At 45.4% G+C, this 23,772-nt stretch overlaps 1 protein-coding gene and 1 long non-coding RNA gene across 3 annotated transcripts in view; one reads left to right on the forward strand and one right to left on the reverse strand.

The window, feature by feature from the left end:
* The window catches only part of SNX15 (sorting nexin 15), a 63,503-nt gene extending 51,721 nt beyond the window's left edge, over positions 1-11,782 (reverse strand). Inside the window, exons 1-4 of one of the 2 annotated variants that reach the window (XM_085626039.1) lie at positions 11,596-11,782; positions 9,684-9,719; positions 2,405-2,525; positions 2,030-2,145 (exon numbers count right to left, since the gene is read on the reverse strand). In XM_085626039.1, the coding sequence (XP_085482165.1) occupies positions 2,030-2,145; positions 2,405-2,525; positions 9,684-9,719; positions 11,596-11,733 (411 nt within the window). In that variant the 5' untranslated portion in view covers positions 11,734-11,782. The remainder of the gene's footprint in view (positions 1-2,029; positions 2,146-2,404; positions 2,526-9,683; positions 9,720-11,595) is intronic. The other variant, XM_085626040.1, reaches the window with a different exon arrangement.
* The window catches only part of LOC146798747 (uncharacterized), a 242,894-nt gene extending 221,423 nt beyond the window's left edge, over positions 1-21,471 (forward strand). Inside the window, exon 3 of the long non-coding RNA XR_014968754.1 lies at positions 21,243-21,471. This is a non-coding gene — a long non-coding RNA (uncharacterized LOC146798747). The remainder of the gene's footprint in view (positions 1-21,242) is intronic.
* Positions 21,472-23,772: the final 2,301 nt, after the last annotated feature.

Genomic DNA, 23,772 nt, shown 5'->3' on the forward strand with positions numbered 1-23,772 from the left:
TAAACTTTCGGTCTATCAGTCTTCACTGGCATTAACCCCCAAAGCAGACTGACTCAACAGCGGGGTGACCTGTGCTCTTCTTGGGAAACAAATTCCCCCATTAAACCTCCGGTAGAAAGAAGATGGTTGGAGATAGACATCCATGTGAATCTAAAATTGTTACATTCATCTCAAAATTACACAGTGATTGTGATCACGTGCATGTGGTGGGAGAGTCCCTCATACGTCCTTCCTATGCTTGTCTTGTCAATGGGCTTCATCACTTTAGCCACCAGACATTTTACTTCAATGTCGCTGCTCTGTCAGTCACAAGGTGAGGGCCCCTCCCCGCTCGATTCTACCTGCTAGCCGGTACCTGTGTCTGCATTCTCCAGACACTGCTGCTCACGAAGCCCATTCAGTAGCTTGCCCTGCCGCATCTTGATAACCATGCTGGAACCTCAAACATGGCTCAGGAGTTGTACTTTGTTTCTCAGATCCCACAGCAGGAGTGATTTCCTCTGATAGCAAAGCCAACTCCTGGCACCCGTAATCATGTTCTCCACCAGTGGGTCTCCCATTACTAGATTATTGACTCTGGAGCACACAAAAATGGTGAAATGAAAATGTTGGTGTGACAAATAGGAAATTATGCAGCAGGGGGCCCAAACACTCTCCATACATTTTTGTAAAAATAAAGAGAACATCTGAAGCGTGGTGGACTATGTCATGTGGTGTGGTAATGTGTTGCATGTTAAGATAAAGTTTTATGGTATAATGTGGTGTGGTGCAGCATGTTCAATAGGGCGATAATACAATGCAGTAGGAAATGGTATGATGTGGCGGGTCTTTGAGAGTATGGTGTTACTATGCAATGTGTTCATATCGTAAACAGCTTGATGTGGAATGGTGTAGTTTGGTTTCCTATTGTATTGGAAGGCATTTTGAATGGTTGCGTGGAATGTAAAGGTGTGGTGTGGCAAGACATGTTGCATTATGAAGTGTGACATGGTTGGTAGGAAGTATTATTCTGTTGCAAGGTGTGATATAGTGTTATGCATTGGGGTCTGTTGTGTACTGTTGTAAGATATAATATTGTGCTCACAGAGTAGTGATGGTGTGATGTTGCACTGTGTGGTGGTGGATGGTGTAATGTGCTTAAAGATGAAGTATAATGGTGAGATCTGGTATGTTGTGTCAAGTGGTGCGATTTGGTATTTCTAAGGCAGTATGTGGTGTGACATCATGTGGCAGGGTATTTTGTATAAGTGTTAATGTGTGATGTGTGCTACAGTGTAATGTAGTGTAATATATTGTGTGCTGCAGTAGGGTGCATGTGATGCAGGGGTATGCAGAAATGTATGTGGTGCCATGATGGAGTGACAGTTTTCGATGTTTATATTATAGCTCTCCCTCTCTCAAGTTTATAGCCTTGGTGTAGACTCTTGCTGGATTTAAAAACCCATTGTATTTAAATATTTCGGTAATATTCCCTCTCCCTCTACACTATTTTTGCTAAGGCAATATTTAATTGTCTTCATAATACCTCTGCGCTCCTTTCTACTACTGTAATTAAACACTTTTCCTCATAAAAAAATATTTATACTAATGACTTGGTAAATGCCTCTTATGTTCCCTTCTCAGTTCTGTTTTCTAGGCTGCAGACTTAAGTCGTTGCACTTCTACTCAGAAGATTTCTATTGCAGATGTTGTGCAATCTGTCCCTCCAGTCCTAGGAAAGCCTCTGAGTTGTGTATATAAATCAAGATAGGCATTTTAGAGCATTTGTTGAGCTTATATTTGTGTTCAACTGAAAATAATCGATAACTGGAAAAAAATGTACCAACGTGCGACACAGCAACCCCATTTTGCATTCCAGTGGCATTCCCTTCCAGTGGTGTTGTGTCTGTGCATCTGTTTGTGGAGAGGGAGAGGACAGGATTCCTTCTCAGTATGTGATGATTATTAACTATCCATTCTCCACCTAGAAGGAGCCTGTGTTTTAAAAAACATTGCAGGCTGAGGTAAGTTACAGGATAGGTACACTTACCCGGAAGAAATCCTTCAGCTGTGGACTGTTGCTAAGTGCTGGAATGTTCACAGTAAAGGTCAGCATGGCTTCAGCACCCTTCCTGCGCTCCTCGATAACAGCTTCTTCAAATCGCCCTGCAACACAAAAGGACTCCAAGTGAGCGGCAGAAAATTGGATGCAGTAATCAGTTGAAGCACAGGAACTGTGCTCATGCCTATAGTCGCATTGCTAACTTCCGATTTTGCAAGCTGGACATTCTAATTTCTACCATAGGGACAGAAAATGGATGCTTCCTGTAACAAAATGGGGGACTCAACGTTTAATGGAGTTGAATATGGAAACTGAATTTGCTGCTACTAATGGCAAGAAGAACAGAAGAGTAGGTACAATTACCGAAGACCTGTGCTTTGGGGAATGGCGGGAACTCTTCCATTCTGCGAAACAAGTTGCGGTGTGTGTAGGAGAGCTCGCTGTGAAGCTTCTTCAGGTCGCTGTAGCGTTTCCACACTGTGATCTGTTGGGGATGGGCAGAAACAATGAGAGAGGTTACCAAGGAAAACCAGAGCAATCTAGTCAAAAAAGCATGTATTGAGCACAGTGCCTAATTTGTAAAAAACACAAGTGACAGGTCCTACATCAGGAGGCCTCTGCAACTTGCACCACCCATTACCACTGCCAGCATTGCCAATGACAGTATCCACACAACTACTAACCAGCACACTGCTACAAGTGTGCCAATTCAGATTATTCCAGGCCCCTAAAGCTATAAATATGGCTTGTGCCGCAGATATTCGTTGTTTTTAGTGTATACTGCTCATCTCTAAATTATACAAACAGCGCCACCATGTGGCAGCTTAAATACATTCTGGTATTGACAATTAAGTGATCAGGGCACCCACAATTGTGGTCGTGGGATGGTGTCCTTGGGACCAAAATAGGCCCAGGAAGGGGGGGGGGGGGGGGGGGGGGGGGAGGGGAGGCGGTCCGCTCACCCCCTTCCTTTAATATATATATATTTTTTTTAAGGCCCCAGGGTATAGGGTCCCGGGCCAGAAATTGGCCCTGGGAGGGGGCCCGCATGATCCTCCCCCCCCAGCCCCCCCCCCCCCAGATCCATTGAAAAAAGGCCTGGCTCCGGGAGATGGGGTCCCCAGGGCCGAAAATGGCCCAAGGAAGGGGGTGTGAGTAGTAGTATGGGTCTTTGAATGGATATGTCAACTGTTCCAGCAGCTCCCTGTGTGTGAAAGAAATGCCGCAAGGGGCATTCAGACTTCCCCTGCGGTCCCAGTGCAGACTGGGTGCGCTGGAGACACCCAGCAGACATGGCCAGGCCCCGGGGGATGGGGTCCCCAGGAATGAAATGTCTGTCTGTGGAGGGGCCCCCTCTTCTATTTGAAAAAGGGCAGGCCCCATGGGATGGGGTACGGGGACCACTCCTCCAAAAGTATTTAAACATTTTTAAAAGGACCTTTTTAAAAGATGTAGCGCCAAAATGGGCAGAAGGATTTTCTTAAAAATTGGCAGGAATATGTATTATGGTGTGGAAAGGGTTCTTTTTGGTAGTAGATCTAAATAGGTTCAGTAGTTTAAAATTTATAAGGCACAAACACGTAGTGATATATTGGGCCCCTGTATACAGGGATGACAAAACTGTGGCATGTTCCCCACTCCATTCCACGACACTACACTCAACAACACCGTACTCCACTCGGTGGGATTCCACTGTATAACACTCTACTCCAGTCTATGGCAGTGCATTACCAAACTCCCTCTACACCACTCCATGCTACTCTATGACTCACTACTCCATTATAAGCCATTCCACCCTGCCCACTATATGCTCCTCAACTCTAGGACACTATGCCACTCCTCTCTACTACACTCAATTATACTCTATGGCAATCCACTCTACTCCACTCTCACTTTCCGATACACCATTCCATGACACACCACTCAACTCTATGCTACGTCATTGCACTTTACTCCACGACACACCACTCCCCTCTATGACACCTTACTCCACTCCACGACTCTTTAACCCCACTACGCCACTGCTCCATTCTACGACACTGTATGCCTCTACGCTACATTTTACAACACTACTCCACTCTATGCCACTGTCCGACACTCTACTCCACTCTATGCCACTCTGCAACACTTTACTCCACTTTATGACACTCTACGCAGCTCCCTTTATGCTACTCTAACACACTTTACTCACCTCTACTCTATGACAAACTACTTCACTGTATGTCATTCCACTGCATCCAACTCAACTCTATGACACTGTATGCCTCTCCACTCTACTCTTCGCTATAACATCCTACTCCCCCTCTATGCCACTCAAAAACACTTTCCAACACTCTATAACATGCCACTGCACAGCACGACATGCCACTCCAAGTATGACATTTTACTTGACTCTATTCTACGCCACTCCACTCTATAACTCCACTCCACGACACATAACTAGACTCTACGCTACACTTCTCCACTCTATTCTACTCCATTCCACTGTACGACACTTTACCCCACTGTACAACACTCCAATCTATGCCGCTCCACTCCACCCCACACTAGGCAAATCTGCTCTACAATACTCCATGCCACTCCACCACACTCTACTTCACTGTATACCCCTCCACGCCACTCAACTACACTGTATGACACTATACGATACACCACTCCACTGCACTCTGCGGCACTCTCCTACACGACACTCCAGTCAACGACAATCCACTATAACCCGTTCCTTCTCCATGCACTTTTCCATTCTCTACAGCTTTCGATATTACATCACTTATAGCATGTTAAGTGATAGCATTCATAACAAGACTCATGACATGTCTAATGACATAATTCAATGAGAACACTGTGCATGGTAGATTGTTGAGTTATAGTTAATGTAGTGATCTAACGAGTTCATAACACTGTGTACGGAGGTGTGCGAGTTATACAACGTTTTAGAAGACACACAAGTTATAACTGTAAGTTATAGCTATAACTAGAATGTGTACTGTTGGTGTAGTTTAAATAGGTTTTGTTTAAAGAGAATAAATACAATATTCCTTACTATAACTAAGCTTCAACATTTTGTTTTTTATTTAACATATATATATTCAAGGTAAGAAGATATGGAGTTAAGGTAGTAAATCTATGCCTATTTATACTCACCTTCATGATATTTTGATAACACAATATTTGTATGTTCAATATTCTGACATACTGCTCCATTACAGCACCTCAAACATTTCATCAACCACACGTCACATGACCTGCTGCACAATACTCAGCTCGCCTATTCAGCCAGCTGCAACAATACCATTCTCCCACTGGACAAATTGAAAAGGACCAATCAAAGGGACCCTAAGTCTAAAATGGACTCAGACACCCATGCAGCAGCAAGGTCATGTGACCTGCTCCACAGGTTTGACTGCACTTTAGCATCCAAGGGACCTTTCCCATAACAAGCCCACTTGAAACAGACTAATCAGTTGGCCTCTAGTGCAGAGAACACCACGTGGATGCAAGATAACCTGTCCTGCAGTGCACAGCTTGCCTGCTTCATACCCAGCCTATTGCACCCTCCCAGCCACTGACCCAGTTGAAAAGTACCAATTAGAGGGCCCCAGCCCAAACAGTGCCACAGAAGAGCACACAGTTACATGGGAACGTGACCTCCTGCACACCACTTGGCCTACCCTACTTCTGACATACCCAAAGACCATTGTACTGAGAAAAGCAAAGGATCTCTCCTGTCTGTTGTATAAAGCACTGGAAAAGGCAAGGAACCTTCTCTTAGCTCTAACAACATCACTGTACTACAGCTTTGCCACATATTTCCTTCTACAGCACCTGGCACAACCTCTACCATCACTTGCCCATGCAGACCTCGCAAACCACACATCACTCTAATACAGCAAACATAAACTGCCTCATTCAAGTTCCATTTAGCACCTTGCTTAACAAACACATTCACCTCATTCCAATGAATACCTACTCTGCAATCAGGCACGTAGCACACACTGGTGATCTCATCACTTCTAAAGACCTGCATGCCATTTTCATCAGAGATCTGTCTCAGACCATCCTTCACCCACATCCTTAATATCCTAGTGCCACTCACTGGAGCATCAAGCACATTCACCAGTCCAACAAAGTAGATGGAGGAACTACAGTTATCCACCACTCTTCCTGACCCACAACCCTTCAGAGGCAACAGGCTTTCAACATTTGAGAACTTCTATCCAATTTTTTTCCCTCTCAATAATAAAGAATCAGGTGCCATCTCATCTACAGGCCTTGTGACAGCAGCCCGCCATTCAACTGCAAGTTACGCAATCTCATCACAGCAGATTCCACCAGCTTCATAAACACAATCTTCCTTGGAAAGTTCAATCTCAAAGGTAGATCTCAACCAAGACCATGAAGAGAACCTTCCTCAAAGTAGCTAGACAGCCCTACCTTTGGTGGTAGCACCGACCATTTTGAACACACTAGACACCATTTTACTAGATCTTAATTGGGGTGCAGGTCATCGCAGAATCAGTCTTAGGAAACTTCAGTTGGACATGCGGGGGGGGCGGCCTAGGACCGCCTGACTTTAGGGCATATTATGATGCATGCCAATTACAATGGTTATCCTACTGGACGGTGGGACGTAACTTGCAGGAAATAGATTTCACTGCTAGACATATAGAGCAGGGAGCGCTCCATACTTTGCTTCTGCCACACAGCAAACCTCCACCGACACTACCACCTCTGCTGCATACTGCATTACAATTCTGGAAGAAGTCCCTGAAATACACCTCCAAAGGTGGGCTTTATGCAGATAATATCCCGATAGTGGGTATACCACTGGCGAGTGGCGAATTAAAGCAACAGGCACTCGGACCCAGGTTGGATGCGGGGGTGGAGTCTGTCAGGGCATTCTTCAATGGTGGGACACTGATGGACCATGATGCATTTACAAGAGAAACGGGGGCACCTAACACGTACATGACACATGCTGCCCTTTTACATTATATCAAACAACACTGGGCTCCACAGCGGGAAGAACCCCAAGTGAATGGATTAATTGGGTCTCTATATTATATGGGACACGGCAGTCACCTTATTAAGTGGTTGTACACTAGCTCCCGCACACATGCTGGAGTCCCCTTAGGCATGCTTCGAACACAATGGGCGGTGGATATAGGGTGAGAGTTCACAGACAAGGAATGGGAAAATATGTTGGAATACCCACGGAAAATACCTCGTAACGCCAAGTTTAAGTTTATTCAATGTATGAATTTTCATAGAGCTTACTTGACGCCAGGTAAATTACAAAGAATATACCCGGCTACCGCCTATCACTGCCGCCGATGCAAATTACCAGCAGCAGACCTCCTACATATGCTATGGGCGTGCCCGAGCCTTGGGGAATTTTGGGCAGGGGTGGTGAGTTTGTTAGAGAAAACTACTCATCTCTCAATAGGTGGGGCGCCATTGGAATGTTTACTAGGTATCCGTAAGCGCAGAAAGACCCACAAGGTTCAGTTACGCTTTCTGGACTTGGCGCTCATACTGGCAAAGAGGTCTATTACTATGAATTGGAAATCAATCAAGGCCCCCACGGTGGGCATATGGCATAGTGAGCTGACCAGGTGGGCGCTGGATGAAAGCCAGGTAATGCGTAGAGAGGAGGCCCGTGGTCTGCAGAAAACCCCAATTTCTTTGGAATGGGACACAATGGTGGAAACCCACAAAAGTGCCAATCTTGACGATGACCCCAACGCCCCACATATGCAACAATAGACAGAAGTATGGAGTTCCCAGGCAGTCCTGGGTGGATAGGTCAAAACGCAATGGTATGTTAAGTTAATACATTTTACTGAAATACGGGGTGAGAGGGATGAGCAACTAGGATTTTATGTAAAACAGCCAGAGCCTGGGGAGGGTGGCGGGGAGGGTTTCCAGAGGGTTATAGTTGAACAGTTTTGTGCATAAACATGCTTTATGACCTAGCTGATGGAAGTCAAGCTATGGGGCATATCCGATGTCTCTTCTTGTTTGTAATGTGTGTTATCACATTCTCCAGCCATGAATACTGATGAACATACTACTCCTTGCATGGAGACCCTACAAGGGGACTTGTATACTTTAATGTGTCATGAAAGTATGGTATATGGACAATAGAAGAAGAAAAAACAAAAACCCAATAAAGTTTGTTTTAATAGAAAAAGTAGCTAGACAGTGCTGACATTGTCCAACTTATCACATTGCCTGTTGAAACCATGGAGACCTCATCTGCAATACTCGGGCAATTGTCACCAGCCTAATACCACAATACAAGAACTTAATTGACTACATTACTACTGCATTTCTTTTGACATACTCCACTCCTCACCCACCTGCAGAAGCCAAACAAAGCCATGGACAAGAATGAGTAGATCCTTTAGAAACTTCTCAATGTTTGAGTGACTTCTAGAAAAGCCTGCCCATTCGCCAATTAAATTATGTTCCATTAAAGTCAAACCCTTCTTACCATGTTATTTTTTAGAGTTTTATATAGCACAAACTAGACCCGAAGATATCGGGTACCAGAGAGCTTTACTTAGCATCAGTTTCGTTACACAAGGACAAATTAATGTTAGTTAGGCACTGGGAGATTAAGTGATTTGCCCAGAATCACAGGATGTTGAGCGTTCTTGCCGAGACTCGAATCCGGTTCCCCAGCTTCGACGTCGACCGCTCGAGACGTAAGGCTACATCCTTTACCCCAAGCTCAGTGACAGGAGAAGCCCCATCAGATAACAAGGGACGAATTGTAAGACAGCTCATATTAGAGGTCAATACCAACTGGATACCAATCATCAGTGAATCCTTCAACAGAAGTAAAGTTCTCTTTCTTGCAATGAAGCACTGTGTAAACTAAGCAAGTGCCCATTCACTCTAAGAAAAAATGCATAGCAAACAATATTTCATCATAAAGATTGGCAAAATATGTTAACACATCGACAAAGCACCAACACTGGACAGCACCACATCAATACCTGCCAGCATTGAATACAAATAACCCTAAACTACCATTCGGTTGAAAAACTGGCTATGCTCCTTCAATCCCTCAAATACACATAATATGTAGAACATGTCATCCCATCTTAAGGTGTGACAGAGATCAGTGAGGAAGCTGCATCATCTTTACTCAACATCATCAAGACAACTTGAGAGTGTCTTTCCTCAAGTTGTTTTCCATGTATCTCCTGAAGAAGCCAATCCTCAAAATAGATGACCTTGCTAATTACTGTTAATTCACTCTGCTACTGTTCCTGAGAAACAGTACTGAAGAAGATGTTGCCATCCAGCTTCTTAAAAAGATCAAAACCAATGTCCTCCTGCATAGGTCCAAAGTTGGTTTCAGGCCATAATACAGTACAGAGGCAGCCATCATCCAAGCTGTCGATGATGTTATCTCGATTGTTCAAAACCATAAACCGTGCTTCTCACTCAACTGTAGAATTTACACCATCAACCACAAGCTATTCTCAAAACACTTTCAGCCTGAATGGGCTACTGCCTTGAGACTTTCAGGCCCGTATGAGTAACTTATACCAAGACCCTACCCCTTTCACATAATGGCGAAGCATATCTTCCTAGGACATGCATGGAGAAAAATAGGAAGAGTACTTACTTCTTTCACGTCCTGTGGATTCTTCTTTGAAATGAACTGCAGGAAGAAGAAAGGAAAAGAGGGTCAGTAAGTGTTGTGACCAACAGAGCCAAAATCCTTGATCATTACATGCTTACAGAGATGCTGAGTGCATGTTCTCTGCCTATACCATACCACCAAGAAAGGTTTGCTAGAAGGGGCTTGGGAGCTATGGTGATAAGTGCGCCAGCTGCTACGACCGGTTCCAAAAAAGGCCTTTGACATGCCTAGGGCTGATAGGGAAGAGTTTTCTTTCCCCTTTGGCTGCTTTCTAGACAGGGACTTCGCCCAGTGAGGGTCCTCTCTAGACAGGTTTGTCACACTCAACGCTACCCTCTATAGAGAGTTTGCCATCCCTCATGAGCTATCCTTTCTAGACCGTTTTCTGTCTCCTTTTGTATCCATTGTACACAGGTTTTCCTCTCAGAACCTGTCATCTTAAGACAGGATCTCATTTCTATTTGGCAAGAGTCATCCTTATCAGTGGTAGTGCTCTGTAAAGATGTGTTAGTCTCAAATCGGCTGCTATATATAAACAGATTGTTAACCCATCAGGGTGTCATCTCAACGCAGGTACTACTGACCCACTGGATGTCCTCTGTAGACACGCTCTCCACTCATTATTTGTTGTCCTATTAAGACAGCCTCCCGCCATTGGATATTGTTGTTAAACAACTTTTTATTCTCTTTTCCTTTCCACTGTACACATATTGTCTGCTTAATGATTCTTCTTTTCTGAGTATGTCCTAGCTGACTGTCAGTCCTACGTACAGGGCTTCCCCATCTCCCCACACTGCCCATGATCAGCAAGTTTGCCTCAATTTAATAAGACAGTTGTCAACTTATTTTGCGGGCTCTCCTGCTATTGGGTGGGTTCTATAGACAAGTTCTCTTTCCAATGGCTGTACTTATTAGACAATTGTACAAAAAGAATCTGTGTAATTTGAATCGAGGGTATCAAACAAATGCACATATCATTGCTGTATTCAGGTCATTAAAATTCTGTTTTGATTAGTGATGGCATTCTCGGGTGAGGTTTGCCCACTGTGATTTTCTGTGTTTTTAACCTGTCATGTAACTTTACAGACAAAACATTGAACATCACTGTTTTTAGAGCTTTTTTAAAAAAAAAAAACCAATGTTTATTTTTCTTCTTGCGTACGCTGGGAAAAAGCCATAACATTGCATGCGCAACATCGCATGGTTTTACAATGCGGTCATTACCACGATCTGCGTTATTACAACGTAAGCCATTAGGCTCGCGTTGTAAAGTTATGCCTGGTAACGCATGCGAAGTAACAATTTATATTTGCGTACACTTGGCCTTCATAAAAATATATTCAAATTTGTGAAGTAAAAAGTGAGTTGCCTAAGGATTTGTTTGCACAATTGTGTTTTCACTGTCCTGGGAACTGTTAACAGTAGCAGGGGGTCCTGATCTATACATTAATGTACTTAGTAGAAAGCCTTCCCCCACTTGTCATTATCGCAATTAGGTTCCTCAGGCCATTAGGTGTCTTCTTTGAACAAAGCCTCTTATCAATACCAAGGTTCTCATCCCACTGACGGCCCCCTGTAAACAGGTTCTCCAACTACCGTACCTCCAAGATGCTCTCACTCGATCGACTTACCTCTATATTCCCATATGTTCAACTCTGGAGAGACAGAACTACAAATCCCTGCATGCATTGGGTGTTAAATAAAAGACAAGCACTGAAACACGGTGTCACTTGGCAACATTTGCTCTATAGACAAACGTTAAAAACTAATTAAATATCAAATATTACATCGTAGGCTTGGTATGGTAGATCTACTATAGACAGGTTAAACTTTGGGTGTCAATTAATCCTCTCCCAATGCTTGTCTGGCACAAACATCCCATTAGTAACCTCACCTCTGCCTTAACACAGTATTCCGTGAAGCCTCGCTCGTTCAGGCGGCTCCCGGTCACCTGGTACCGGCGATCGTACTCCTCCTTCACCCGGCGAGACATGGCCAACAACAGAAACTTCCGTACACACCGACTGCGCATGCGCTAACTTCGCCTCCAATGCGCATGCGTTTAATCCTACTGACAGTACAGACAGAAGTTTGTTCACCCAGGACTGTGTCTTGTGTTCTTGTTGAGCTGTCACGCGGTACCTGAACGGATTTCTTGCTTTCAGCATGCTTTTTGTTTCGTAATAAATACAGCCTTTATTGAGCTGTCACGCGAAGCCTTTATTTGTGGTCTGACTTGACAGCGTGGCTGCCAGTCTAGGGTGACCAACCGTCCGTAAATTTCACGGACAGTCCGTAATTTTGGCCGTCTGTCCGTTGTCCGTGAAGGATTGTTTAACGGACGCCATTTGTCCGTAATTTTCACCGGGCACTGGTCGCACCACCCTAAAGCCGATGTTCCGATGTTTACACCCACCTCCCTGCTTGACTCCCATGCTGTTGAGGTCGGGTGTAACAGACTCCGATGCAGTATCAAAGCTCAGATCCCCAGCAGCACTGGAGAGACCGCGGGATGGCTACCCTCACACCTTCAGCCCTTGATGAGCTGTTAAGAGGTGCTTGAAGGTGACTGAGAGGGAGGGGCTGCAGCTTCAGGAGCAGGGGCATCTATTCAGATGCAAACAGCCCTGAATGCGTCATGTCTCTGCAAGTTAGAGGGGCCTCACACATTCCCTTTCTGCCCAGGGCCCCAAACATCCTAGAACCGGCCCTGATTACACTGAGGCAGCACGTGGTTCTCTGCACAGAGCTTAATTACTGCAACTAAATTCTAAGCAAACCTCGGTTCTTCAAACATGCAGTCTATAATGTAATAAAATAAAGAAATGGCACAATCACACCCACACTGATTAACAAAGTATGGAGGACAATCAGTTAAATCAGTTCTCTTGGAGTATCTCCTTTAAGTACTGTACATCACAGTGGGGGAGCGTGGGGGGGGGGGGGGGGGTGGCAAAACTAACATTTTGGAAAGAGAGCCTGTCTTCTCGTTGTCTTGTCCAGGAGGGGGTGAGGAGCCCTACCCCACCCTGGCAGAGACCAAGATGGTACTAGAATACTGAATACCCACCCCTGTGCCCACCCTGGTGGATCCTGTTCCCCCTCCTGTGATGGCTCCTACCCCCCCCCCCCCCCCCCATGATGGCTCCTCTCCCCCCCTGTGGTGCATCCTGTCTCCGCCCTGGGTGGCTTCTGTCCCAGTCCTGGAATGGCTCCTGCAGCGAGGGTGAAGTTCTTGATGGGCCTCTTCTCAAAGGCTCAGCTCAAAGTTAATTTGAAAAGGTGGGCGAGTGAGTAAGTGAAGGGATGGGTGGATGGCTGGATGAATTAGTGAAAGGGTGAATGGATGAATGAAAGATTGAATAGATGGATAATGAGATCCTGAGTGGATTGATGAGTGAGTGGAAGGATGGATGAGAGAAAATATAAATAGCTGGGTGGAAGGGTAGCTGGATGGGTAAAAGGGTGGATGAATGAGTGAAAGGATGGATGAGTGAAAGGATGGCTGAATTGATGAATTGATAAGTGCAAGGGTGAATGGATGGACGGATGAGTGAAAGGGTGGATGTAAGGATGGATGAGTGAGTGAAAGGGAGGGTATATGGACAAAAGGATGAATAGAGGAGTGAAAGGATAGATGGATGAGAGAAAGGATGGATGAGTGATAGGGTCAATGGATGAGTTCATGAGTAGATGGATGGAAGGAAGGATGGCTAAGTGAAAGGGTCGATGGAGAGAGAAAGAGAGGATGGATGGTTGACTGAAAGGGTGGATTGGTGGAAGGATGAGTGACTGGATGGATGAGTAAGTTAAAGGATGGCTGGATGGGTGAAAGGGTAAATGGCTGGATGGATGAGTGAATGGCTGGATGGGTAGAATAGTGGATGGATAAGTGTACAGATGGATAGGGTGAAAGGGTGGATGGATAGATAAGTGAAAGGATGGATGAAGGGATGGATGAGTGAAATGATAGATGGAAGGATACATGATGGATAGGTTTGCAAATGGTTGAATATGTTTGGATATGGCTGGGCTTACTTATATACTATTGCGCGACCTCCTCTGATGTGTCTGTAAAACGTACCTATTGTCCTGAAGTTTTGTCCTGAATTTTGACCTCCTGTCCTGAATTTGTGTCCTGAATTTTGACCCTTTGTCCTGAATTTTTACACTCACCGTCCTGAATTTGCACCAATGCCAGTTGGTCACCCTAGCTGCCACAAAAATATAGTGGTCGAAGTGGGGGAAAAAAAGTAGGGGAACTGTGGACGGAGAATCAGGGGGCGGGAATAACCCGATAATGGGGTCAGTGGGCGGAGTTAGAGGTGTGGTCAGGATTGGCAAAACATCCCAATATTTAGTATTTGTTTGTCATTTCACTGACCAGTTACAGCTTATTATGTTATGTAATTCAACCAATGGATACACATGATTATTTAACGATTAATATGAGTTATTGACATTAAAATAAATTCACAAAGAGGGATATGTTTCTAATCACAGAATGTCCCAAATATGCTTAAAAATGGCAGCACAAGTCATTTGTTTCCAAGCCATGGAGTTTCTGTCGTCAGCGATATACACAGTCACAATCAATTTTATGTGTGTAAATCACTGTATAGGAAATGTTACATAAGACAAAGGACTACAAGATGTAGGAGTCACATGACAACCATATTAGTAGGCAGTATAGTTTAATAGTGATTGATCTGGAGAAACACAAACTCAGAATTTAAAACTTAATACCATGAATGGGGGTTCTCTTTAATAATTATTATTGATTTCTATCCAAATGAACACTTTTTGCAACATTAGGATAATCAAAGGCTTAGGGAAAAAAACTATAAAGCTTTACCTTGCAGTTTGTATGCAGCTCTTATCATAATTTACAACGCCCCCACTCAAAGTCAACATCCGTTGCAGTCACACCGGTCGCACCACCCTTGAGCCAGCTCTTCTCAGGGGTCCTGTGACCTCAGTGACAGTCACTGTTGCTCTAGGGTCTGCTACTTCGTAGGCCTGCCCACAAGACTGGAGGTGAACTTCAGTATGGATTGTGGTGGGCAAGCCTTCAAGGTGAACCCACACTTGCCACTGCTAGGGTCCACCTACTGGTGCTAAGACACCAGGGCTTTTCCGGTTTTGCAGGGCCTTCTAAGGTCTAGCATGGCAATGTGCTCCCTCAGGAGAGTGGTCTGGGGGACTGTTCATGAAGGCTGAACCTGGTTCCCTAGTTCTTAATTTGGCAGCTCTGCCCCCAGTGCTACATCCACTCCCCCAGTGAACACCATACTGCCCCACTGAGAGAAATTCACACTGCCTTCAACTACAATCCAATTTGACATGCTATAAACAACTGGATGTGACTCAATTCAAATTGCGCTCTCGGTAAGAGCAATATGCTGCCTAAAGAAAAAAGTAACAACATCTTGGAAAAAGCAAACACTCATAGGGAATGAAAGATTAAATAAAGCATGTGAAATGTAAGCAGAAACAACATGGTGAACTTAACGCTTTTACATTTATGCAGAAATCAACGAGTATTTTTGCCTGAACACTACAGGGCCCAGAAAGGACCCATTTCAAAATCCACTGCTTATATGCTTACAAGACGTAAGCAGTATGGTTTAAAAAGACCACGGGGCATATTATCAAGGACAGCGTTAAAAATTACCGCCGGTTTAGCGGCAGAAAACTGCGGCTAAAGCTGCAATAATGGGCTTGATAATATGCCCCTGAGTATTCCAATAGAAGCCCATGTTCTGGTGTGAACCTGGGCTTCTATTGGAATTCTCTAGGGCATAATATCAAGCCCATTATCACCGCTTTAGCAGCAGTTTTCTGCCGCTAAACCGGCGATAATTTTAACGCTGTCCTTGATAATATGCCCCCCAATTCGTGAACACAAAGCCACCGTACACATTTTGTTTTCTAATCCACCCATCAATCAGGTATTGCAGTACCTCCAGATTTGGCGCACTTCCCCACCGCGGGAAAACAGCGCTTCACTGGCAAACTCAGTAAAGTGATGCTAATGTTTTTGGGGTTTGAATAAAACCAATCTGGCCACTTGAAGAACACTCCGTCTTGGTTTTTTTATTGATTTTTCATATTATGAACCTTTTATTTCCGAGGCTGCACTTTGGAATAGAAAAATGTAAAAATGGCATTTCCAGCAAAAGTTTTCTTTTTTGCATCCATTTCACAGGCGAACAAATGAACGACAGAAAGAAAGAGGGTGAGAACCATTTCTTGAGTCATGGTTTTCGGTAAGTGAGGAGGAGTTAGACAGACAGAGAGGGAATAGGAGTAAGAAAGAGGGTGGGTGGGGGGGTGCGCAGCTGCCAGCGGCAGAGCAGAAGCGGACACTGTCCTTGTCTCGTCTGGGCAGGAAGCAAGAGACGGAGACCTTTTCCTTCGCTGCTCACCGCCCGTCCCCGAACAGCCACTAATGCCGAGCCTTCTCTAAGGCCGTGGATATTTCTGACTTCCCGGGACGCATGTTCAACATAAAAAAGTAGGGGAACGGAAGCTATAGAATTAAAGAAGTAGGGGCACGCCGTGCCCTGCCGTTCCCGCCCACTTCGACCACTGGGCTAACACTAGAAGAGGGTATTTGGCTCAAGCCCACATGTTGGGAAGTTATACTACGTGTTTATATTGGTCAGAAGTTGTGTGCTCCCACAAAAAAGTGCTCCAGCTGGTTGAGCTTTAACCTTCACGGTCGTACACACTACATTCTATGTCAGGACCGGAGGCTCCGATTATGCTTCTCATTTTCTTTACTGAAAATCTCAGCAGCCAATCAGAAAGTAAAAACACAAATATGTACTACAATACCCATAAACCTAGTGTGTATCACGTGACAACCATAGAGTAGACCCCTATATATGGAGCATAAGAGAATACTACATCCTCTTTCTTTGCTGCTCCGCAGCCAGTCAAGTGTTTTTTCACCTTTCCTAGTGTATGCATGCTTCGTTTTTCCTAGCTTGCTTAATGTTATTTACTTACACTTTGTTTGATTGTAGGGCTGTTGTGCGCGCTGCTCGCACTGCCGTCTTTTCCCTGTGCGCGCTTTCGGCGCTGCCGCTTGTATCGGTCCCGCGTTTTATCGCACATTGTGGTTTCATGGTATCGGAGCTTGCCGCTTTGTTGCTCTACAGGTGTCGCTCCGTTTCCAGGGCACCGCTTGCGTGGGAGCGCGTATCACCTCCCAGTTACGGGCGCTTTAAGCCCGCATAGCCTCTTAGTGGAGTGGGAGACGGGGAGTGAGGACGCGCGCGCTCAGCGAGCGCTGTCCTCTTTCTGGCTTGTTTCGGCCGTCCGCGCATACCGGCATTTCTCCACAGATGTCACCGGTAATTTTGAACGCAGGAGCAGCGTTTTTTCTTGGCTCTATACCCACAAGCTTGCCAGCCTCCCCAGTGACGTCCAAGTCTACAGTAGGGCTTGGGCTGTATAATTAGCATAGGCTCTGCCTAGAGTGGCATTATTAGGCAAGCCCTCCATGCACATTTAAATATTTGCATATTTATACACTTGGAATTACTACATTCCTGTGTTGTTTGGCTTGCCTGGGGTTTGGCCACTCCCATTATTTATCACTGTCATTCCCCTTCAAGTTGTTACACCTCTGACAGTGCATATTAACTCCATTAATTTTCCTCCTGTGGGTATATATTGTCACTTCTAAGTGCCTACAATGTCTGAATTTTATTATGATGAAGCAGACTATTTTGAGGAGGAACCCTCTGGGTCTTTGGAGTATGAGCTTGTCGAAGCTCTAGATGTGGGAGTTCAGCACGCTGTTAACAAAGCTATGGTCAGGGCTATTGAACCCTTGAAGTGCCATTTATGTAATTATGCCTTACAGCAAGGCTGGCTTCCAGCATCAACGTCCCGCGCTTCATCTGGTGTTAAACGTTCCAAAAACCCACACTCTTCAGATTTTGCGAAACTCGCAAAAACCATGGCGTCGGACCATTCTTATGGATCTACGTCCAAGGATACTCCTTCTAGCTCTCCTCCTGGAGATGATGGTAATACCTCCTCTGGTACGTCGTCGGAGTCGGAGCCTTCTCCTCCTCCCGCAAAGTAATCACGTAAAGAGCGGTTTGTGGACGCCCCCTCACATCCCACTTTATTGACCTTTGAGCCTTCTACAATTGTCCATCCTAATTCTTCCTCATGGCTCCCCTCAACTGAAGTTGCGACCTATGTCCATTCCCACTTACGTCAGCCTTTTGATAAGGATGTTAGAGCGCGTTTGCGTTCTGAATGCCCACGTCCAGACCTTGCGGACAAGGTGGCGGATACTCCTGATGTGGATCCTTCCATGTTCACATATCTTAAAAAATATACCAAGGATCCTAAGAAGGGTCTAGATCGTGCATGGAGATCCTGCCAGGATAAGTTGCTTGATTTGTCCGGCCACCTAACAAAGATTTTGGATTTGGGTTACATATCCAAAGCCTCAGGGCAGATTATCAATCCAGATGATTTAATTGGTTGGGCTCAACGTGCAATATGTTTATTAGGCAATGCAAACTGTGCCATGTCCAGTGAGCGCCGCCGCTCTATTCTTTTAAAACTCGATCCAAAGTTAGCTGAGTTGTCTTCTTCGGAGTCAGGCCCTTTGGCTCAGGGTCTCCTCTTTGGTCAACCTTTTTTAAAGGAATTAACTAAGTTCGTCGCAACTTTCAGTGGCCTGGATAAAGCACAGGGTTCCTTAAAGCTGGCTTTTCGCCCGGTTTTTGGACGGGGCGGATGACATAGGGGGCGGTCGTTCGGCCGTGGTTACCAAAGAGGCACCCAGCGAGGCTATGATTCCCAATGTGGCAAACATCAGGAGTCCACTTCTTCCGCCAATTTCTACCCCACACGTGGATCCCGTAATTACAACAAAAAGGGACGCTATGGAGGCAACCAAGGAGGTCAACGCAATGCCACTCCTTCAGGTGAGCTTAATTCCCTTTTCAGAGGTTCAATTGGCGGTCCGTCTCCAGTTTTTTCTTCACAAATGGCAAGAGATCTCGCAGGATGCGTGGATCCTGGATAGGGTACAGGGTTACAGGATAGAGTTTCTTCATTCTCCCTCTCAGAGTCTTTCCCCGCGACCGATGTTTTTTTCCCATCTGGATCAGGTTTTCATTTCCAGCGAGATAGATTTGCTTCTCCAAAAAGGGGCCATAGAGCAGACGGTTCATCATCCTCACGGCTTTGTCAGCAACGTCTTCCTAGTTCAGAAGAAGGGGGGTGGATACAGGCTTCTTTTAAATCTCAAGTATTTCAATGGATGGGTCGTATATCGTCACTGCAAGATGGACGGGGTTCCATCTTCTTCGCGATCTTCTTCAGGAAGGGGACTGGATGGTCGGTACCCATTTACGGACCTCGTCGTCGTTTTCTTCAATTCCAATGGCAGGGAATGTGGTACGAGTACAAAGTCCTTCCTTTCGGCCTCTCGTCAGCACCTTGGTGCTTCACGAAGCTTCTGAGGCCTGTGGTCGAGTTTCTTCACGCCAGGGGCGTTCGCCTCATCATTTATCTGGACAACATTCTCATCATGGGTCAGTGTCCTCGTCTTGTTTTGCAACATCTTGCCTGGACCACGGAGCTCTTCCAGAATCTGAGGCCGTTGGTCTCCAGAGGAGTTGAACCTTCACATCAATTGCCTGGAGCTTCTGGCGGGCTCCTTTACGATTCGTTGCCTCTCGCCCCGCCAGACAAATTGTTGCATTCTTCCCCGCATGGACAACGTGTCGGCGGTTCGGTATGTCAACAAGTTGGGTGGGACTCGGTCCCGTCTTCTAGCAGAGATTGCCAAAGACTTTTGGCACTTTTGCCTTCTGAACAGTCTCTTTGTAGTGGCGGAGTATCTTCCAGGGTGCAGCAACCAAGGTGCGGATTGGAATTCCAGACATCTCCGAGATTTCAGCGATTGGCAGCTTCATCCTCGAATGTTCCGATTGTTGAACAAGATGTGGGGTCCTTGTCGGATCGATCTGTTTGCTTCCCGACTCAATAAACAAATCCCGGAGTTCTTCAGCTGGCGTCCGGATCCGGAGGCTCTAGCCACGGATGCTTTTCTGCAAATATGGCCTCCAGTGCTTTGTTATGCGTTCCCTCCGTTTGTAATGATTCCAAGGGTCCTAGCCCGAACCAAATGTTATCGCTCGGAATTGATTCTGATCACTCCTCTTTGGAGGGCTCAAGCGTGGTTCCCAGTACTTCTAGAAATGTTATGTGCGGTTCCGGTTCTTCTTCCCCTTCGGTGGAATCTGTTGTTAGACCCTCTCCAATCTCCACATCCGTTGATAACATCAGGTCAACTACGGCTGGTCGCTTGGTGAATTTCGGGGATCGTTGGAAAGTCTCAGGCCTTTCGACAGACGCTACCAGATTTATCAATGAGGCTTGGTCACCCAACACACACAAACGTTATGCTACAGCATGGAAACGATGGTGTGATTGGTGCTCTTCACGGGATGTGGATCCCGCTGCAGCAGATGTCTCCTTGGCGGTGAACTTTTTAGCATCCTTAGCCGCTTCAGGTCTTGCTTATCGCACGGTCAATAATTTTCGATCAGCCATCTCGGCAGGTCACGTGGCCATTGAGGGCAAACCACTTGGTGACCATCCTTTAGTGTGTAAATTACTTAGGGGTATCCGGTTGGTAAAACCTCCATGTCCTAAATATTCCGAGCTCTGGGATGTCTCCATTATCTTACGTTTCTTGGATTCATGGCCTTTAAATCAAGGTTTGTCTCGCAAACAGCTTTCTGCCAAGCTAGCTATGCTACTTTGTTTGGTATCATAAACGCGTATCTGATATCCGCGCCCTCGATCTAGCGGGTCGTAGATTCTCTCCTGAGGGTGTTACTTTTTTGGTCACTAGACGCACTAAAAGTAACACCACGTCTGTCACTTATCCTGCGTTTCCTGACAATCCCAAACTGTGTGTGGTACAATGTATCCGGGATTATGAGGTAAGTACTGCAGGTTTTCATCAAGATATGGCAGGTCAATTGTTGATTGCTCTACAGAAAACTTTTCGCCCAGTGACCCCAGCTACACTGGCACGATGGGTGCGTTGGCTCATGAGCGAAGCTGGTATTGATGTTTCCAAATTTGGTGCTCATTCTGCTCGTGGTGCTATGGCATTCAAGGCCTTTTCTATGGGGGTCAGTTTATTGGACATTATGAATGCAGCTGATTGGTCCTCTGACTACATTTAAAACTTTTTATTATAAACCTATTGTAAATGTTGCATCTGTTGTGGTGGCGCAGCTTTGAACAAGCATAATCGGAGCCTCCGGTCCTGACATAGAATTAAAAATTTGCAAACATTCGTGACAAGAATTTTCAATTCTATTAAGGACACGGAGGCGAGGATTATCCCACCCATAATCAGTACTGTATTGTCTGATTTGAAATGCTTTATAATGCAATGTATATTTATGCTGATGTTTTTCCCTCCCCCTTTTGCTATATCTCTTCCTGGGAGTGTGGTACTACGGCTTTATATTTCTATTTCAGGTTCTGATCTCAAGTGAAGTTTGCTGCCTTTTCACCTTTAAAGAAGGTTCTTTCAACGTCTTCCAGGATATGCTGTTACATTGAAGCTGACTTCAAGTTTTCTCGTTGCTGCCGTTGGCCTTTGGATTCTTTCGGTTGAATGGATTCTTTCCAGTTGTTTCTCGGATTCCAGACTGTGACTATATTTTGACTTACCTGTTTTTCACACAAAGAAAGAGGATGTAGTATTCTCTTATGCTCCATATATAGTGGGCTACTCTATGGTTGTCACATGATACCCACTAGGTTTATGGGTATTGTAGTACATATTTGTGTTTTTACTTTCTGATTGGCTGCTGAGATTTTCAGTAAAGAAAATGAGAAGCATAATCTTCGCCTCCGTGTCCTTAATAGAATTGAAAATTCTTGTCACCAATGTTTGCAAATTTGTAATTGTGCTGCCATTAAAGTGTCTTAGATAATCAGATAATTTATGACGTTTGTCTATCTTGGGCAGTAGCATGGATGGGAGGAAGGCAGTCATTAACCTACATGGATTTTTAGGTCTGACTTGACAGTGCAACTTTCACCAGTCTTTTTAACAGACAGAAATATTATTCTACAGTTCTTAGCTTCCACACAAAGACATAGCCATTCTCATGCCATTTACTTGTAAAACTTCACATTTCTATACAACAATCCTTTGCAGACAGACCTATTGGCATTGCTAATGCTTCTCAGCAATTTTGGATACACCATTAGAACCTTTGTCAGTGCAAACAACTGTAGTGTGCCAATCCTCCCAGGGTTGCCACCTTTCTTGTTATTCTGGGCAAATCACTTAATAACACCGTGCCTAAAAAAAATTATGTGAGCATGCGTAATGTAACTGGTGCTAATATAAAGTGTTCCAATACCCTTAGTTTGAATTCATGCTATATAAAACAGCAACAAAAACAAACATTGACTTGTTTTTGGTGGATGATGTGTAGGTGGATGATGTGTGAGGATAGTAGGGCTGGGGTGTTGGTCGGGGGCTGACTTGGTGGTGGTTTGAAGTTTGCAATTCGTGGGTATTATGTGGGGCTCCGAGGGCATATGGAATCGTGGAACGGTCGAGCCCTATTCGGCACCACTCCGGAGGTAGTGATCGAATCCGATGCCAGTCGGTGGGGTTGGGGAGCCCGATGCGGTCAAGTGTCCACTGGCGGCCGTTGGTCTCCAGAGGAGTTGAACCTTCACATCAATTGCCTGGAGCTTCTGGCGGGCTCCTTTACGATTCGTTGCCTCTCGCCCCACCAGACAAATTGTTGCATTCTTCTCCGCATGGACAACGTGTCGGCGGTTCGGTATGTCAACAAGTTGGGTGGGACTCGGTCCCGTCTTCTAGCAGAGATTGCCAAAGACTTTTGGCACTTTTGCCTTCTGAACAGTCTCTTTGTAGTGGCGGAGTATCTTCCAGGGTGCAGCAACCAAGGTGCGGATTGGAATTCCAGACATCTCCGAGATTTCAGCGATTGGCAGCTTCATCCTCGAATGTTCCGATTGTTGAACAAGATGTGGGGTCCTTGTCGGATCGATCTGTTTGCTTCCCGACTCAACAAACAAATTCCGGAGTTCTTCAGCTGGCGTCCGGATCCGGAGGCTCTAGCCACGGATGCTTTTCTGCAAATATGGCCTCCAGTGCTTTGTTATGCGTTCCCTCCGTTTGTAATGATTCCAAGGGTCCTAGCCCGAACCAAATGTTATCGCTCGGAATTGATTCTGATCACTCCTCTTTGGAGGGCTCAAGCGTGGTTCCCAGTACTTCTAGAAATGTTATGTGCGGTTCCGGTTCTTCTTCCCCTTCGGTGGAATCTGTTGTTAGACCCTCTCCAATCTCCACATCCGTTGATAACATCAGGTCAACTACGGCTGGTCGCTTGGTGAATTTCGGGGATCGTTGGAAAGTCTCAGGCCTTTCGACAGACGCTACCAGATTTATCAATGAGGCTTGGTCGCCCAACACACACAAACGTTATGCTACAGCATGGAAACGATGGTGTGATTGGTGCTCTTCACGGGATGTGGATCCCGCTGCAGCAGATGTCTCCTTGGCGGTGAACTTTTTAGCATCCCTAGCCGCTTCAGGTCTTGCTTATCGCACGGTCAATAATTTTCGATCAGCCATCTCGGCAGGTCACGTGGCCATTGAGGGCAAACCACTTGGTGACCATCCTTTAGTGTGTAAATTACTTAGGGGTATCCGGTTGGTAAAACCTCCATGTCCTAAATATTCCGAGCGCTGGGATGTCTCCATTATCTTACGTTTCTTGGATTCATGGCCTTTAAATCAAGGTTTGTCTCGCAAACAGCTTTCTGCCAAGCTAGCTATGCTACTTTGTTTGGTATCATAAACGCGTATCTGATATCCGCGCCCTCGATCTAGCGGGTCGTAGATTCTCTCCTGAGGGTGTTACTTTTTTGGTCACTAGACGCACTAAAAGTAACACCACGTCTGTCACTTATCCTGCGTTTCCTGACAATCCCAAACTGTGTGTGGTACAATGTA

The sequence above is a fragment of the Triturus cristatus genome, chromosome 9, assembly GCF_964204655.1.
Source record: "Triturus cristatus chromosome 9, aTriCri1.1, whole genome shotgun sequence".
NCBI classification, from domain to species: domain Eukaryota; kingdom Metazoa; phylum Chordata; class Amphibia; order Caudata; family Salamandridae; genus Triturus; species Triturus cristatus.